This window comes from Meleagris gallopavo, chromosome 5, assembly GCF_000146605.3.
Source record: "Meleagris gallopavo isolate NT-WF06-2002-E0010 breed Aviagen turkey brand Nicholas breeding stock chromosome 5, Turkey_5.1, whole genome shotgun sequence".
Taxonomy (NCBI): Eukaryota; Metazoa; Chordata; class Aves; order Galliformes; family Phasianidae; genus Meleagris; species Meleagris gallopavo.
In genome coordinates this window covers 12,527,195-12,544,533 of record NC_015015.2, presented here as the reverse complement: position 1 = coordinate 12,544,533, position 17,339 = coordinate 12,527,195, and the positions used below count along the sequence as shown (strand labels likewise).

At 37.8% G+C, this 17,339-nt stretch overlaps 1 protein-coding gene across 1 annotated transcript; it reads right to left on the bottom strand.

Moving 5' to 3' along the window:
* Positions 1-708: 708 nt before the first annotated feature.
* LOC104911042 (otogelin-like) lies at positions 709-16,587 on the bottom strand. Its single transcript, XM_031553371.1, has 14 exons — positions 16,452-16,587; positions 16,316-16,376; positions 16,178-16,232; positions 14,571-14,661; positions 8,403-8,495; positions 8,041-8,195; positions 7,548-7,666; positions 7,046-7,251; positions 5,107-5,237; positions 4,203-4,309; positions 3,243-3,352; positions 2,354-2,479; positions 1,202-1,310; positions 709-802 (listed from the first exon to the last, which is right to left on the bottom strand). The coding sequence occupies exons 1-14, from the start codon at positions 16,501-16,503 to the stop codon at positions 709-711; spliced, it is 1,509 nt and encodes a 502-aa protein (XP_031409231.1). The 5' UTR covers positions 16,504-16,587.
* Positions 16,588-17,339: the final 752 nt, after the last annotated feature.

The window sequence follows — 17,339 nt, the reverse complement described above, 5'->3', positions numbered from 1 at the left end:
CCTTTTTTTTTTTTAAAAAAAAGAAGCTTGTATCTGATGCCAGGCCAAAATATTGAAGTAGTTCCACCACTGCAGTGAGACAATAATGTACGCTCCTTGCGTACATTGTGATGTGCGGCTCTAAAAACCCATTTCCAGAAGCATTCTGTTTCACAACTCTTAGATCAGAGCTTGATTCTATTAATAGCTGCATAAACCATGAGGCTATGAGTACCCTCTAACATTGAAAATCCTTTTAACTAATCTCTGTAGCTTTGTTGCTTATGAGTTAAGTGAGACTAGCACTCCTCATTTGACAGGCAACTTGGGAAAACAATTAACAGACTTTTGTCTAATACCTAGCTACAACATCACTAGGCATGAATACCATGAGGAAAAGCAAAATAAAACAATGAAATAGTAATCTTGCACTTGGAAACTCTTCCATGAAAACATATCTGTAAGTATATCAATTGAAGATTACAGAGGAAACTTTAGTTGAATGCCAGGAACAACCAGGTAGTGTCATCTATCAGAGACACTATAGCAACCTAAGGGCAGATGCATTACTGAGCTAAGTTGAAAGGCACGTCTGCTATCTAGAGCACTTATTAATTTAATCTGTGTATAAATATGTCAATAAACAGATACAAACAAAAAAAAACTGTATGGAAAATTCAGTGGGAAAAAAGTTAAAATGAGCATCAATATTTTACCTCAAATTCATAGTCACTGAAAAAAGTTAAGTAACCAAGACTGTTTTTTCTTAAACATACCTGGACATGTAAGATTGGTACAAAGCCATTTTCCTCCAATGCAAGTGCTGAAATAAAAGAAAAAGGTTACAAAATAAAATCTCAACATGAAAAGTATATGGTTATTCTCAGTTGTTTTTCCTGGATTCCAAGGGCAACAACAGAAGAAAAAAAGTCAAAGTAATTCTCCTACTAAGATTTTTAATTCCAGATTGTTTTTAGAGTTCAAGAAAAAAAAAATCTAAACATTCCCTTACTCTCTGCGGTATCCATGATTTGCTCTTCTTCTCCATTAACAAATTTATTTTTATAAGTCTCTTAATAGCAACTAGTTGTCTAGGGAACAATTTTTTTGTATGTAGAAAATGTAACGATTAGTCAATTTTGTCCAATAGGCCTTAAGTGCCATCTCTCTCTCATAACAGTGGAAGGATTAAGTCTACAGTATTAAAAGAAAAGGTACTAACCAATTATTACATTCCTCATAAACCACAGAACCTGTTTCAAAAGAACTGCCATGGTAATCGCAATGACAGTCCATAGGCTTGACACACAATCCATTTTCATAAATAAAGCCTAGAAGAAGAAAAAGAAAGAAAGATTGAAATATTTACAAATATCAACAGAACTGAGAGCAACAAATGGTCATATTCCATTGAATATAAAGTTGTAGGATATAAAGTTGTGGGCTATTTGGAAGTCATTTTATATTCTATTCCTAAATTGCTTGAGATGTATTAGTAGCGTGAGTCACTCAATAATGTGGAAAAAACATTTATTTGGTACATTTGGCTTTTTTTTGACAGATTAATAAATCTTTGACTGTTTTAAGGCACTGTTTGGTCCTTATTTTACTACAGCAGGGTTTTTTTGGGGGGGAGGAGGGGGAAGCAGGGGTGGAGAGAATGGGCTGTTTGTTTTCAATTATTCAACTATTAGAGATCCAGAAACTAAGAGATTACTAGCTCATATAAGATGAACCACATGACAAAGACAATCACACTTAGAGCAAACAGGGTTCAAGGATCTATGGCATATCATTTTCTCTATAATGATCAAATATAATTACATACGTAAGAGAAGTCAGTAAGAAGATGAAAACTAGACAAAAATATCCTTTAATATTAAGTGCAGCATTTTGCTATAGGCTGAATTACCAAATGTATGGTTCTGGCAAGCAAGATAACAGTAAATCTCAGTATAAAACTTGTTTCTACCCACATGAATGATTTCTACTCATGCTCTCATAAACACCTGAACCTGCAGACATCCTTTGTGAGGAAAAAATAAAATAAAACCAAGCAGCAACCACAAGAATTGTGAGGCTGGCTCCACTATACATAAAAAAAAAAAAATCAATGGAGCAAAGCACATTTTCTACTCAACTACAGAACTCTACACCTGGAATTTGGATCTGTGCTGCAAATATTCCTACTTGCTAGATTGAGGAAAAGCCTCGTCACCAAATGAGAAAAACACAGTCAATTATCCACACCCTCTTTGCATGGTGTTTATAAAGAATTACTATGAATGCTTTACAGGCCATGTAAACCTGGGGGGAAGCAATCAGAAAATAAAGTAGCACCAGCTAATACATATCTGAGTAGCAAAACCATTACCATCCGGACAATAGCATCCATCAATGCAGGGAAGTTCACTGTCAATACACTGTGATTGCTGGTGACATGAAGCAGGGCAACAGTTGATGCACTCATTGTAGGTCAATGGTTCAAGACAGGTAATTACTACAAAACAGAAAAGAGAGAGAAACAAAGAGCTCTTGGGCTACTGGCCCACGACATGAATAGATGCACACACTGATTTCAGGTATTTACTCTTTGGTAAGTGAACTGAATATATGTTGTTTGTACCAACAATACATTGACTTTCTAACATGCAAACAGAATATTCATATATCCATAGTCTGTCTATTGCAGGTGCACCAAGAAGCAATACATCTTAAATCACAGGACAGGTAGGGCCTTTCTTACAGCAAAGCTGTGAGATCAGCAAAGCAAACAGTAGAATATTATTAACCAACATTGCTGGAAGCACATGGGAAATGTTTCTTTCATGAATGATAAAGCAATGTTGTTCTTGTTTTCCAGACAAATTAAATGACCTCTTTCAACTTTACTTCTTGTGATTTCTAACGTGAAGACTTATTCAAGCGTAATTCAAATTGATTTTTAACAGTCATGATTTATTTTCCATATCAGAAATCTATGAAGTCTTGGTCAATATTTGAAAGAGTAGCCCCATGAGAAAAACATTTCAATCTTACTGAAACATCAGGGACTCCTTAAGGACTAAGCTTATAAAAACATACTCAATATACTCACCACAGATTACGCATATTAAAAAATTCCTAACTTGTATACAGCATTGCAGTCCATAGTTATGCTTTCACTGATAACTATATTTGTTCACAATAGGAGGAAAGAAAGTAAATTATGAAAAGCAATCAACTACTGTGCAGTATTTCCAAGAACTGAGATGTCTGCATACCACATGGCTGAAAGTGCCTCCTCCATCCATGAAGAGGTTTTCCTGCTTGGGCACATGCTCTGGCATATTCAGTTAATGCTCGACACCAAGTTGCATTATCAACTGCTGACCTTACAACAAGCAAAAATTGACATATTATTTTTGTCTTACTTTCAATCTCATGACTGATCCTACACTGCCTACTAGCCCAGTTTGAATTTAAATTAATATAGCTTTTATTTGTTGACTGAAGAGGCTAAAACTCTTAAGTGGATATGTCATTCTACTATGCTTGAAGACAGATCGATATACTGGAAACCCGACATTAAACCCATTGAAGCCAGTGATACAGCAATAGAGATGTGAATAGGGGTCTTGGTTTTTAGAAGAGAAACAATATCCAACAGAACACTCAGAAGAAGGCATAAGAGAATTTCCACCAGAGTGTTGTTATATTGCAAGAAATGAAATTGTTTTATGCCCTGGCTTTTAAACAGTCAAAGCTGCTTTGAAATGAGATTTTTAAATGATAGCATAAACTCAAATAGTTTGTGAGCATGCAGGTAATTAATTTCAAGTTTTGGTTCAATTAATGTTTACTGCTTAGGAATGCCCAACTGATCTATTCACAATTAACTTTCTTTAAGATTCAAAAATACTAATGATGTCACATATTAAGCATGAAAATAAATGCCATACTCAAGGAAAGGTAAATTAATAATTTTTGTTTATTACTACTAATAAATTAATAACTGAACCTTGCCATCCTTACACCAAACAAACAATTCCACAGAAATTTGACAGTACAACTAGAAAGAGTGAGAAAAGCAACGCATTTTAACTTCTTAAAAGAATTTCAGATAATCAGTACGCAGAAAAGAGGCACATTACTGTTGTTACCAGTTAGTTAGAATTCACTCTCACAATAAAGGACAATGTTTTTCATAATAGCTTTGGAATCTCTCAAAAACATTCACTTACATGCAAAGATCACTGGTGCAGCTTGCCATAAAAGGAAGAGGGCTCACATATTCGTGACATTGTTCAAATGGAGGATGCAGTAGAGTATTACACAGAGCATATGCTCTCTGAAATTGAAGAGACTGTAGTTGTGAAGGTTTTAAGTAAACCTAAGCAGAATAACATACTAAGCAAAAACAGAACAGACCTCTCTCAGGCTGACCAGGGACCCCTCTCCATTCGTCAACTAGAAGCTATGGCTAGTAACACAGTGCTTCACATGCCAGAGTATTCATAACATTGAAACTTTATACAAGGCCATAATAATGCTAATAATATATCCTTTCCCAGAAAAGGATAGATAGTGTTGCAACTAAGCCTAGAAAAAATGCAAAGTCTTCATTTTATTTAAATTAAAAATATGAAATAACAGAACTAAGATGTCTCACATCACCATTAGTTTCAAAGCACTTCATTTCAGGGCTATAACTTCAAAATATTACTTACAAATGAGAACTACTTTGATGTGGTGAACCAAAGTGACAGAATTTGTTGTTTTTTTTTTTAATACTAGTAAATAAAACATGTTTTCATTTTATTTTCATATGCCCACTTCTTCCTATCCTTCCTAAAAGAAGTAATGGGAATCAGCTCTAGAATGAGCTTCTAGTTTACAACTTCACTAATATAACCTGAAATTCAAACACTTATTTTGGCTGCTCAGACAGCATAATATCCCCAGAAGGTCAAATATTAAATTACAAACTTACACAGAAGATCAGTATAGCAAAAAAGAGGGATAAGCTACACGCTGTTACTGCAGCCTTCTTAATCCACCTCTCCAAAGGAGAGCTGAGAATATTTAGAGTCAAATTCTTGTAAGAAACAAAGACTATGGTAATAATCCTTTCATGAGGATCCAAACCTGTAAAGATTCATGGCTTTGAGTCAGGCAAGGTGGCTCATTGAGAAAAGAGTTATCCCAAATGGGTTGTCCTTGTGGAGGATTTTCCTGCCAACTCTCCACAAACTCCGTTATATCATCTGTCAATTTTCCTAAACAAGACACACATACAGTCAATAGAGTGATTTAGCAAAACAATGCTGCTATACTAAGGAAACATCTGAACAATCATATTATCACGTTAAAAAGAGACAAGCAAGTATTACTGTAGCAATTGGACAGAAAAATATGATGAGAGGATTGGCACTATAGAAAAGTGCAACGGAAGAAGATTGCTTACCCATATCAGAAGATTCCAGGTTTGCAGCTGAAAGCTCCACCAGGGTAGGATCTCCTGAAAGAGATCCTCCCCCAGTGGCAGTCAGCCTATAAATGGGGTCTAGGACAGGTGGAGCCAGGCTCCACCCCCCCAGTCACACAGCTGAATTGCCTTCACCTGCACTCCCAGGGCTGCCTGGGTCCTTTCCCCAGGTGCTCAATCAATGGTTCAGGCCATGACTCAACCGTTACCATACAACTACCTACAAAAAGATGAATCAGGTCTAAGTCTGAAAAGATACAGGTCCTCATAAGACACAGAAAGCCCTTTAAAAGGGAATATAGAGAAGAAGTTTTAGAAGGGCAGAAAGAGCCTAACTCAACAGGTGATCTAACCAGGAAGGACATTATGGGAGTAGGACTGCGCCTACTGCCATCTTTGAATGAAAGCAGGAAAGAAATCTGTAATAATTTGCATTGATCTAAAATGCTTCTAAACAGATAGCCTAAAACTCAATAATAAGGCATTCTTGAGTCACTACAAGGGTACAATATAATTATCTACATTATCTATGTAAACATCTACAAGTATGTGTTCTTCATGAGTAGATACATCCAACATGAGCTTTTAACTAGGTAAGAATGGTATAATCCATCAAAGAGATGTGGTGACATTGATTACTACTCAAATTATCCAAAAATGCATATCATGCCTTATCTGCATTACTAATGCTCCTCAAGATATTCAGATAAAAGTAGTATGCAGTGCATCTACTTGTGCTACAATTGCAGCTTTATGCAACCGAGCTACCATGAGAAAGTTGAGAGGGTAGGGAAATGTTTGATGGCAATGAACACAACGAGCTATTGATCTTGGTATTAACTTAAAAGCATTTTGATTTAGTGAGCTAACTGTTTAATGGGCTGACGCTTTACAAAATTGAGTGACATGCCTTAACAGCAAAGGAAGCCTACTACATATTGTACTTTGAGCTTTGTAATTGTATTCTAAAGAAATATCCTACTTTTAAAGAGGAGGAGTGAAGAGTTAAAGAGCCCAAAGCAACAATTTCCAGAAGTTTTTATTGCCTAGACTGAAATACTTTAAGTGGGCCTGTTCTTTTGGGTTTTTTTTGTTAGTTTGTATCTGAAATTGGCATCCAAGGGACTGGGACTCTGAGAATCACTGGTCACTTCTGAAAGTATTAATATAAATGAAACGTTGTATCAAATGGGAATTGGCAATCTTCATTTATTTACTAATTAAAATGATATATTCATTTCCAGTAGTAATATCTCAGGCTTCCACAGGTCCCTATGTAAAACTGCTTAGAGGGCAGTGAACATTTAAAGGTACAACTGCATTTTTTTTTAGGTCCCAGGAATCTGAAGTGCAAATACCACTGTAAGTAGTGGAGTACTCGTTTTAAAAGCTCATAACCTTCCAGGCTCCCATTCATACTGAAGTCAGTTCTGTTCGTTGACAGTATCATCAAGAAGTGCTTCCATAAAACATTTTTCATTTCAAAAAATTGCGTATTAAAATTCAATTAGCATTGCAATTGAAGACTAAACAGTAACAATTACCTGGGGGGGGGGTGGGGAAAAGTATTGCACCACTGAAATTATTTTAAATACTCACCATAACTAGTTTCAAGATCATCCTGCAGGACAGCATTATTGTTCCCACACAGTCCATGTGTTTTGCCCAAGTACTCTGGTGCCATTTTGATATACACTGCAGATATACCATCCCAAGCCAGAGTAAAGGCATACTGGTGCCTGACTAGAAAGTATCCAGCTAGTTTCTGGATGTGTAAGTTTCCAATAACAGAAGGTAACTGAAGTCTGTGAAGCAAGACAGGATTAAAAAAAAAAACACACACACCTCAAATAAGGAATACCACTACTAGTTACTTGATGTAACGACTCTTGACATTACATACTGCTTATTTAGATACCTCCACCCTCAGATACTACTCTGTATCTGTACTACTCCTCTAGTTGAGGAAGGCTGGTTACAGCTGTGGTATGAATATATTTCTTTTCTTTAAGCTACAAGTCATCTTGTTTATATCTGTTATTAAAACCGTATCATGAAATTACAACTATTGTTACAGCCTCAGAAAGGTGAGTACCATTACCCAAATCCTTTATAGGTGACTTCACTGCTCATTTTTATTTGTTCATCTCCGGAAAAGAATAAACTAACAGACCGTTTGCAAGAATATGGAGAAGAAAGGCATTCAGGATCATTATTCACCTGTAAAATAAAATTATTATTGTCAAAGCTAAGACTATAATTGAATTCTTCGAAATGCGTATGCTACACAACTAAAACTCACAATCCCACCTTCAGCATGTGAACAAAGAATTCCACTCTTCCCAAAATTCTGAGTACAATTAGCAGTCTTTACACAAGAGCTGTTGGTTTAGAAAGTACAGACAACTGTTTTCTTACAGACCTTTATAATTTTTGCAAGATTAGCTGGTAGTATTATTATGTTAGAATTGCACGTACATTACATTCTAGATCCCTCTATACTACCATCTCAAGTTATTTTTAATCTCCTAAAATTATTGCATCAGCATGTTCAAAAACAGTAAAAAAGGGAATGTAGCAGTGCAATCCCCTACCTGTATAGAAAAACTCTGCTCATCTAATTCAGTTTGTCTCACAAGTGCATATGTGGATTTCCCAGAAAAATAGTAATAGAGTCCATCGAAAGTTTCAAAGTGATATTGACCCCATGTTCTGCATATGTGATCTCTTTCAGCACCTGTGTTGTACACTAACAAAAGGAGAGTCACTTGAGAAGTACTGCTGTTGTTTAGATTTAATCTGTATTGAAAAGCAACATGGTGCAATACAGCACCACAGAAAGGAGAGGAAGGGAAAAATACCAGAAGATGAAGGAAACTTTAGGCAGAAGTAATTTTTGCAGCTGTGGGAACCCACATGCAGTTACAGAAATCCATTCTGTTTCCTCCCAACACACCTGTCTGACATCTTGGTCCAGATGCATTAAATCGACTGCAGTTGCAGAGTTCCCTGTAGACACATTCACCTCCGTTAAAACACGCAAATGAACCTGAGTTGAAAAACAAGGCGCATTAAAAACAAATTACAATCTTCATTCTTACAACCCACTTCTGTTACTGATCTTTAACTCCACAAATGACAGACAATGTCTTAGCATTTAAATTCTGCGTGAGCCCAAGCGAATGCCACAGGACCCCACAAACAGGAACGTGCTGAGAAAAACTCCATCTTAAGAAATACGTTCATAGCATCTGGTCATATTACACATTCAGAAGGACAAATCAAAATGGCTGTGGGTTCTGACATACTTTCTGTCCATTCATATACTGAATAAATGAAGTAAACACGTATTATAAGACGAAACAGCTCAAAGCCCATATCCTTCTTTAAAAGAATGCTACAAATAATACTGGCTGCGTAAGCTCTGCCAGCTCTATCACAGACACATAGGTCTCAAGATCCCAGCTATACATCTTTCAACTGTCTGCTCTCCTTCCATGCCGTAAGTTCTAAGCTTCTTGCTACCAAGTTTAGACATTATAATCAAATGCTATTCTAACTCTTACGATATAATCACTTATTTTTCTAACATTTGACCTAAAATTTAAGTCTACTTGGGAAAGCATTTGTATTTTAATAATTGCTTACTATGCAAAAAAAAAAAAAACAACACCTAGTAAGTTCTGTTGTTTAGAGAAAACATTTGTCGTGTCAGAATAAATATACCGATATTTAAAGACAGAAACTAAGCACACAAGTTCAGAAGAAATTATTTCAGGAAGAGAAGGTAGTTTAATCCTTTTTATTCCCTTTGCCTTTAAAAATACGTTTTTCTTGAAAAATAAAACATGTATTGCTTAAGTGCTGTCCTGAAAAGCAGAATTTAAAGAAAAAAACCTTTTCTTTCACTTTGGTAAAACCCTGACATATGAAATGTGTTAACATAAGTGGTGAACACAGAAGCCCTAATGCACCTAGATTACCTTTTAAGCTTTTGAGAAATAGTACTTAAATATGGTTTGAGGCTTTGTCAATGCAGGCAAAGCTGATTTCTGAAAATCTGTACAAACTGCAATTTATTTAAACAAAATACACTGTTTTATGATTTCATGGGTCACACCATCTTCAGGTTTTATTCTCAGCACTGACATTCATTATACATGCATGGAAAATATAAATATCAAAAGTAGATTCTAAACTGTTTTATAGAATGGTTGGAACGTTTTTCCATGAACTAATTGTTTAATTCCATAAAGCTAACAAATGCAGCCAAACAGGTCAGGAGTTGAACACTGACAACCTACTGCTGCTGAACAGATGCTGAATTCCTCACTCCACTAAGACCAATGCAACTTTTCTCTCCTGTTCTAGAATCTCCTTTTTTGATGTATTATCAATAGTAATTTTCTAATCAATATATTTTAAGAGCAAATATTTAGTTTGCTTTACCTGCATTAGAGAACATTACAGGCACCAGGGAGCCATACTTAATAAAAGCTTTAAACTCACTACATTTGAAAGGTCCTTACTGAGCCACCTCATTTACATACTCACAGTGATCAATCTTGTCACTAATACAATAACCTTATCCCTCTTGTCAAGAAAGGCAGAATAGCTCTCTTTCATGTTGAGCGTTGTGAGACCTGTGTAATCAGAGCTCAGGTCTCTGTTCTTGGCTTCTCTAAGATTATGCCCTCTTGCCTGTCAAGCTACAATAATCTGCAATTAGACTGCAAGTCATGTTCCTCTTTGCTGTGGACAAAGTTGCTCCCTTTTGATGTTTCAGGTTGAACGATTCCCCTTTAAGCATGGCTCAGGTAACCTGCCTGAAGCTACATTTATTTCAATTGTGGACATAGTCAGCTGATCTGAAGATATTTGCAGTAGCTGGGAAACAAGCCTCTTGCTTCCTTTTAGAAAGAAAAGCAAGAAGTGAACTCCCAGCTAAAAGTCAGTTAATTCAGTTTGAAGAGTGTGTTCTTCTTTATGAAGTCCTCTTTTATTTCCACAAGTGTGATTCTAAGAAAACACAATAAACTGAGCTGTTGTGTCTGCTCATATCATCCCTTTTTACATTACTGCAGGGCATCTTTCCACAGCACGGAAAATTTGTGTGCAAAGCGAAAGTAATTTTTCATTAGGTAATCAGAAGAACATAGAGTTAATTCCAATTACATTCAATGGGCTCCTTTAATCAGGAATTCAGAACATCTATTTATGTTCAATTAACACTGAAGAAATTCCTCACCTATCAAGAATAAACATCCCATAACAAAGGGCTAAACATAGATCTCCGTCATGAAAGGAATACATGCACTCTACTCTTACACTCTGCAGGTCACCCAGATAACATAACCATCATCATCACAAAGCCAAGTGTCAGAAACTCCTTTATTAAAGAAGATTTAGAACTATCTTACAAAGAAGGTCTGAGTTCTCTGCTCCTCTCTCATTAAGTCTAAACATCTCTTAACTACTGAACAGGCTGCATTCCAACCCGTTATGGACCAGTATGTTAAATAAGATCAGTACAGCTCCTTAGACACCATAACCCAGTCTGTTTGCACTTCGTTGTAAATGTTTCCTGATGATCAGTGTCCAAGAGTCAGAGGTGACTGTTTTTGTTCTGAGTAGAGACGCTTGAATAACATCATGCAGACTTGACAAAAGGAAGTTATAAAATCCATTTTGAAATACAGTGTAATCCCACCCAACTCTGGCTGGCTTCTCAAGTGTTCAACACCTGGGCTCTGACTATAAATCTTGCCGATTTCGTATGGCAACTGGTCAAAGAAATCTTGCATCTTCGTCAAAGAAAATGTACTTCAGAATATCACAATATTTTGTATTCAGTTAGAGAAGCAATATGGCAATAAGGCATAATAAACTACGTAGCATCTAAGCTATGAACCTATTCTGTTGTTAGCCAAGTATAAGTTTGGGTTCCCTCACCCAAAGTTTGTTCTTCAAATTTGCTCACATCCTTAGCAGAAGAAAAAAGTACAGCTGAAAATAATTTATATAATATAAAGCCCATCAGCAGAAAGTAGGATACAGGCATTAAAGGACAGCAGTCCTCCTGCACCACAAAGAGCTAAATGCAAAGGAAGCCATTATCTATGTCTCATACAAAAGTTAAGATAAGCCAAGGAGACACTCAGAAGTTTATATAAAAGTAAAAGCAAGCATTCAAGAACATGTCTGGCATGCGCATTACCATGCATATCAGTTTTAGAATGCTTTATTTTTAATCACAATGTCAGTCCAATTGCTCCAGCAACTTAACAGTAATACAGCATTATCATCAATACACCATCAATGCTTGAAAGATTTTTTTGATTGATGTAGACTTCTCATTTAGGTATTTTTCTACAAAGCATTAGAATGCAGAATTCTAATACTTACAAGTGCCTGTTACTGTTATTTCCAAGACATGGCATAAAAATCACAGAAATCACTGAAGGCAGGTTTGCTTTCAGGGTGTTCAGGTTAAGACTCACTTGGATAGAAAAGTTAAGCATGGAAGATTTATTTGGAGGAGATCTGAAAGTGAATAAGTTTCATCTAAGCTATTAAAAATTTTCAAGCAAATGTAGACAATTGGCGTGAAAATTATCAAAGCACTAGAAAGATTCTTTACTTCAAAAGCAGCAAATGTCATTCTGGAATGGAAAAGTAAAATGAAACAAAACCATGGCATTTTGAAATCAAACTTTGCAAGAAGCATCAACTGGACTACTTTCATTTCATAAGAGTAGGAAGAATGCTTATAATTAAGTACATTAACCATTAATATTCTCAAAAGCTTGTTTTTTTTTTAAGAGCCTAATTTCCACTGCATACTTTCCCAAGAGTGCTTTCAAGTATCACTTCAACTATGGGAGAACTAACAAACTACTATTATTTGCATTATCTTTTAACATTCAGCATTTCAAATAATCTGTCAGTAGTAGCACGTCTACTGTAATATATAGCGTTCAGCAGGCTGCAATGCAGCCTTTAAATGAGGACAAAGACCTCATTACTTCAGAATGCAAAACTTCATTTTTTTTCCTGAGATGAATGAGAAGATGTTATTTTTAACACTTCACTCACAGCTTTCTAGTTAACTGCAGATTCTCTGCTATACACCATCATGACACACACACTGTAAGGTTCTAGCAGAAGCTATATAAATGGTGACCTCCTTCAGCATTTCAACGCAGAAGTGTTTGAAGTATTTAACTTGTTAGGAATTTTCAGCAATAGTTTGGAAGTTACTTCCAGAAATAATTAGTTTTGGTAATCTCAATCTCTTAGCATGCTGACCAGTTGTTTTTGTTTTGTTGGGTTCGTTTGTATGTTTTGAGGTGTGTGCATTTTATTCGGTTGAGTTTCTTAGTTTATAGCGTAGAATTATAAACAGACGTGCAGAAGGTAGCTGCAGCTTAAAGAGCTATGGACAGCTAACTGCTGTCAAATATTGTGATTAATCATCTAAAATCAAAACCTATATTCCCCAATGACAAGAAACTAAGCCAACAATTCACCTCTTGATACTTACCTATATCTTTTGTTGTTGTTGTTCCATTGACTTAAGACACTATTACTTCCTAAACTGCACATACTTGAATAATAGAACACAATAGTAAAGAGACTCACTGCATAATAAAAAAAACAACCACACACACTCATCATATAAAGAGTTCATATTGAACATGTTTGGTTTTACCTATGCAGACTTTTGTAGGAAGTAAGAAAAATACTACTGTAACAACGAACAACTGCAACAGTCAGTGTGAAATACGTCTGTGATAGTCAGTTTTGAAAAACATCTCCAACACATCTAGAGAGACAGCGCTAAACGAGGAGAAAGAAGTTGATAGCTTCCCTTTCTGGCTTAAAAATAAAATAATAAAAAGGGTTAAGTATTTTATATATACCTAGATTGGCACAAAGTGAAACCCATGGACAGAACAACAGCAACTTGCATCTCCCTCCGGACAGAGAGGGTTGAAAAGAAACATCACCTCAAGTGTTTAGAAAATTTTATCTAAACTCTTTCAGAAAACAGAATGGGTTTTCTTTTGCTTTGTTTTTCATACGCACCTATCACAAACAGGCAACAATGGATTCCATTTCCCACACAGGGGGTTCACTGGGATTTAAGAAGGACAATTCTGAGTCTAGATTTTGAACTTGTTAAAAAGTGGGACAAAAAAAATATTCCACCTGCAAGTATAGATAGTGATTTTTAAAGCATGCCTCCAACAACTTTATATTGCTAAAGCAAGGACATCAGAAATAGAAAGCCTTTATGAAATTTCTGACCAGTAGAAATGCATTATAGAGAAAGAAAACAGTCCTTCCAGTATCTGAAGGAGGCCTACAGGAAAGCTGTGGAGGGAATTTTTGTAAGAGCAATTAGTGATGACAGCACAAGGGGAAATGACTTTAAACTGGAAGAGGATAGATTTAGACCAGATATTAGGAAGAAATTCTTTACTGTGAGGTTGGTGAGACGCTGGAACAGGTTGCCCAGAGAAGTCGTGAACGCCCCCTCCCTGGAGGCATTCAAGACCATGCTGAGGCTTATAGCAGGGGGTTGGGTAGATGGTCCTACAGATCCCTTCCAACCAAAACTTTTCTATGATTCTAGGAGATTCATTCTATAGCATCTACAAAGGGCAATGAAACAATTCTTTGTCATAACTACATCCTCTTTTAAAAGCTCAGGCATGATGAGTTAGCTTGAAACACTTTCATTCTCCACTCTAGATTTCTTCTCTGCTTTAGTACTAGGTCTACTCTGAAGTGATTTAACTCATGATCTTTTTGCAATAGTTCTGTTCAAGTAGCACAGTGACTCTCAACCCTTTCTGTCAGTTTCTCTGAAGCAGAACACAAAATTCATTTGTGCCATTAAAAAAATTCACTTGCAAGAAACACAGTGAACTAAATTCTGCACTATGATCATTGCAGCAATAAATTTCTCAGCATAATTTTATAGCACCGACTTATACATTAATTATTATTATTAATAGATTTGTATTATTCAACTTTTTTCCTTCATAGCAATAATTAAATCATGCAGAATATCAGGGACAAATGAAGTTATTTCCATGGAAAAAAAAGTTTAACTTACTGGATGGTCCACATTTCATACTGTGAAGTCTTCTGTTCTGAGACAACGATACTGTATTAACTGAAGCATTATGAACTGTCATTCCAGACTCCTTTCAGGAAGAAGAAGAAAGCTATTTAAGCAGCTAAAGCCAAGAGTGGCAAAAACTCATCCCAGTCTCTCCACAAATTTACCATTTTTATAAAACTCACTGCTTCATATTTAATTTACTAAAGATTTATCAAAAAACCATTACTGCATATTAATATGTATCATCACTCCAGTGACTCCAATAAGCTACTATCAGTACGCACAGGATAGGCACAATAGGCATGAAGACAGCAAACAGATTTTCAGCCTGTTAACCAAAATACCCAAAACTCACATCTGAATACTTTCTTGCATACCCTACCCCATATTCCTATCCTCCCCACCAACTGCTAACTGCCTCTATACCATCATGTAATTCTCAGAATAATAATTAGCTATAATTTAAAATAATTAGCGTGTCTATGTTAAAAACACATGACTTATCTTCACAATAACCTACCTTTGTTCTAGCATAGCCTGCATTTAGGGCAACTAACATGTTTCTCAAATCAATGTGGACATTTCTATCCTCAGAAGCCTAAAACTTATCATCATAAGTTTCTCTCTTATTATAAATGCATTTACTTTTATTTACATAGCTTATTTACTACGTAAAACAAACACTACAGCCATTCCTATTTCAAGTCTTCATCTATTCCACTGTGGAATTTTGAAGATTGAAGAACTGCAGCTGCATCGTTACAATGGTTATATAAGCAACTACTATGCCACTGAAATAAAGTTCAGATTTCGTCAAAGTAAATTCAGTAATAAACATGTTACTCAGTAATGTAGGATAACATTATCTATCTTTTATTGTACACAAAGTGATAGAAATAGCAAAAAACATTCCCAAATCCCACAAGGAACACCATCAGCAGCATCTATGGGGTTTTAGCTAAGGATGCAATTACGTTTATCATATTTGGTTCTCATACACTGTAGTTTTACCATTCTGATTTCTCAGTCCTGTGAATGATTCTATAAAGTATTTGTAAAACAGCAAGTGCTTTCCATGTTCTAAATATCTATTGACACGTTTGACTGAAAACTGACATTAAGAGCTATGTCTCTATGAACATAAACCCTGCAGAGAATATAAGAACTACCTTAGCACTGCTGTACCTCCTTCTTTTAAGGCAGCTTATTAAAAGGGAGAACATGTAGAAATGGTTTGTTCTAGTTCATATTCTTGATTAAGAAAAGAAACATGTATTTTTTTCCCCCATTTCTCCTGCACATATTTCTTGTAGAAGAAGCATTCAAAGCCCCCAGAAACCACCACAGAAAGAAATGAAGCTTATTTCCGTATAATGACCCCCTGGGGGGAGCCTCAGTCCCCAAGCACCTGGTGTTACCAGTGCCTAAAGCCGTGACCCCACAGCAGCCCCGCCTGATACCTCCACCAGACGGGCAGGACGAGGCATCACCTCAAGTCACGAAGGACCCACCGCAGCCCCATTCACCCTTCGTGAGAGACCACCCCATAGCCCAAAGGGATGAGCGCAGACCCCCCGCTGCCCGCCCGCTCTCCCTACCTGCGTGGCCGCGCCGAGGCCGTCCCCTCCCCAAGGTCCCGCGGCGCTGCTTGGGCTGCGGGCAGGAGAACACGGCAGGTTTGGTCGGCTGGGGCAGCCCATCTCGCAGGAGCCCCGCTCCACCCCGGCTGCTCTTACCTGAGGATGGGGAAGTCGCCGCCGGCGGGAGGCTGCGCGCTGGCACCTCGCGGAGACCAAGCTGCAAAGCAAAAGTCCCGGGTTAACGGCGGTCAGACTGCTTTGTCGTGCATCCTGACCCGAGGTAGGAGCTCACCCGGCGGCAGCCCGGCGCACAGCAGCGCCCCGAGGAGCAGCCTGGCCTCCATGCGGACGAGCAGCGGTGTCCTGGGAAGCTACAGCCCCTCACGCCGACCGCTACCTGAGCTCACTCCGCCCTCCCAGGCGCAGCGGCCGGGGGGTATAAGTGGCCTCCCGCCCTCCGCCCCCGGCCCTTCCCTGAGCCCCCACCCCGATCACCGCCCCTCATCGTGCAGCCCTGCATCTCCTGCAAGTGAGGGACACGCGCAGTGCCTCGGCTGCCCGCATTTCCTACGCAGAGGTGGGGCTGCGTGTCCGGGCTCTGTGCTGTAACGGCTGTGTGGCTGGGTCTTGTCCCACTGCTGCTGGCCGCGCAAGGCTCCGGGCACCGGCTGCTGGCGGGGGCTGGCGGGCGTCGTCGGGGCCTCATGAGCTGAGCATCGCTCTGCTTGCTGAAGCGACCGACTGGTTAACTCTGTTAACCACAGCAGTCGTGCTGGTGCAAAATGCGGCGTGCAGCTGATGTGTAGTGATTATTTCTGCAGCTTCTTACAGCTGCACGCTCAGTCTTGAATTTAGAGTCTTTTTTTTCTTTTCTGCTATTTCTACCTTCCCTACCCTCTTTTTTCCTCCCTTTTCCCTCTTCCTCTCTCTGTTGCCTTTTCTTTTTCCTTTTTTCTTTTTCTTTTTTCCTGTGCTTTTCCCTCTCCCATCTGCTGCTACCTTTCCCCCAGTCATTCTTCAGGTGCACGTATCTTATAACAGCAGCTTTAGAAGCTGCCCACACCGGGTGAGAAACTGCCTCGGATGAAAAGGGGCCTTTTCTGCCTGCTTTGGGACATCTGTTAACAGAAAGTCATTAAAAAGGTCTCTTTTCTGCCTTTGTAATTTGTCCCTGAGGATT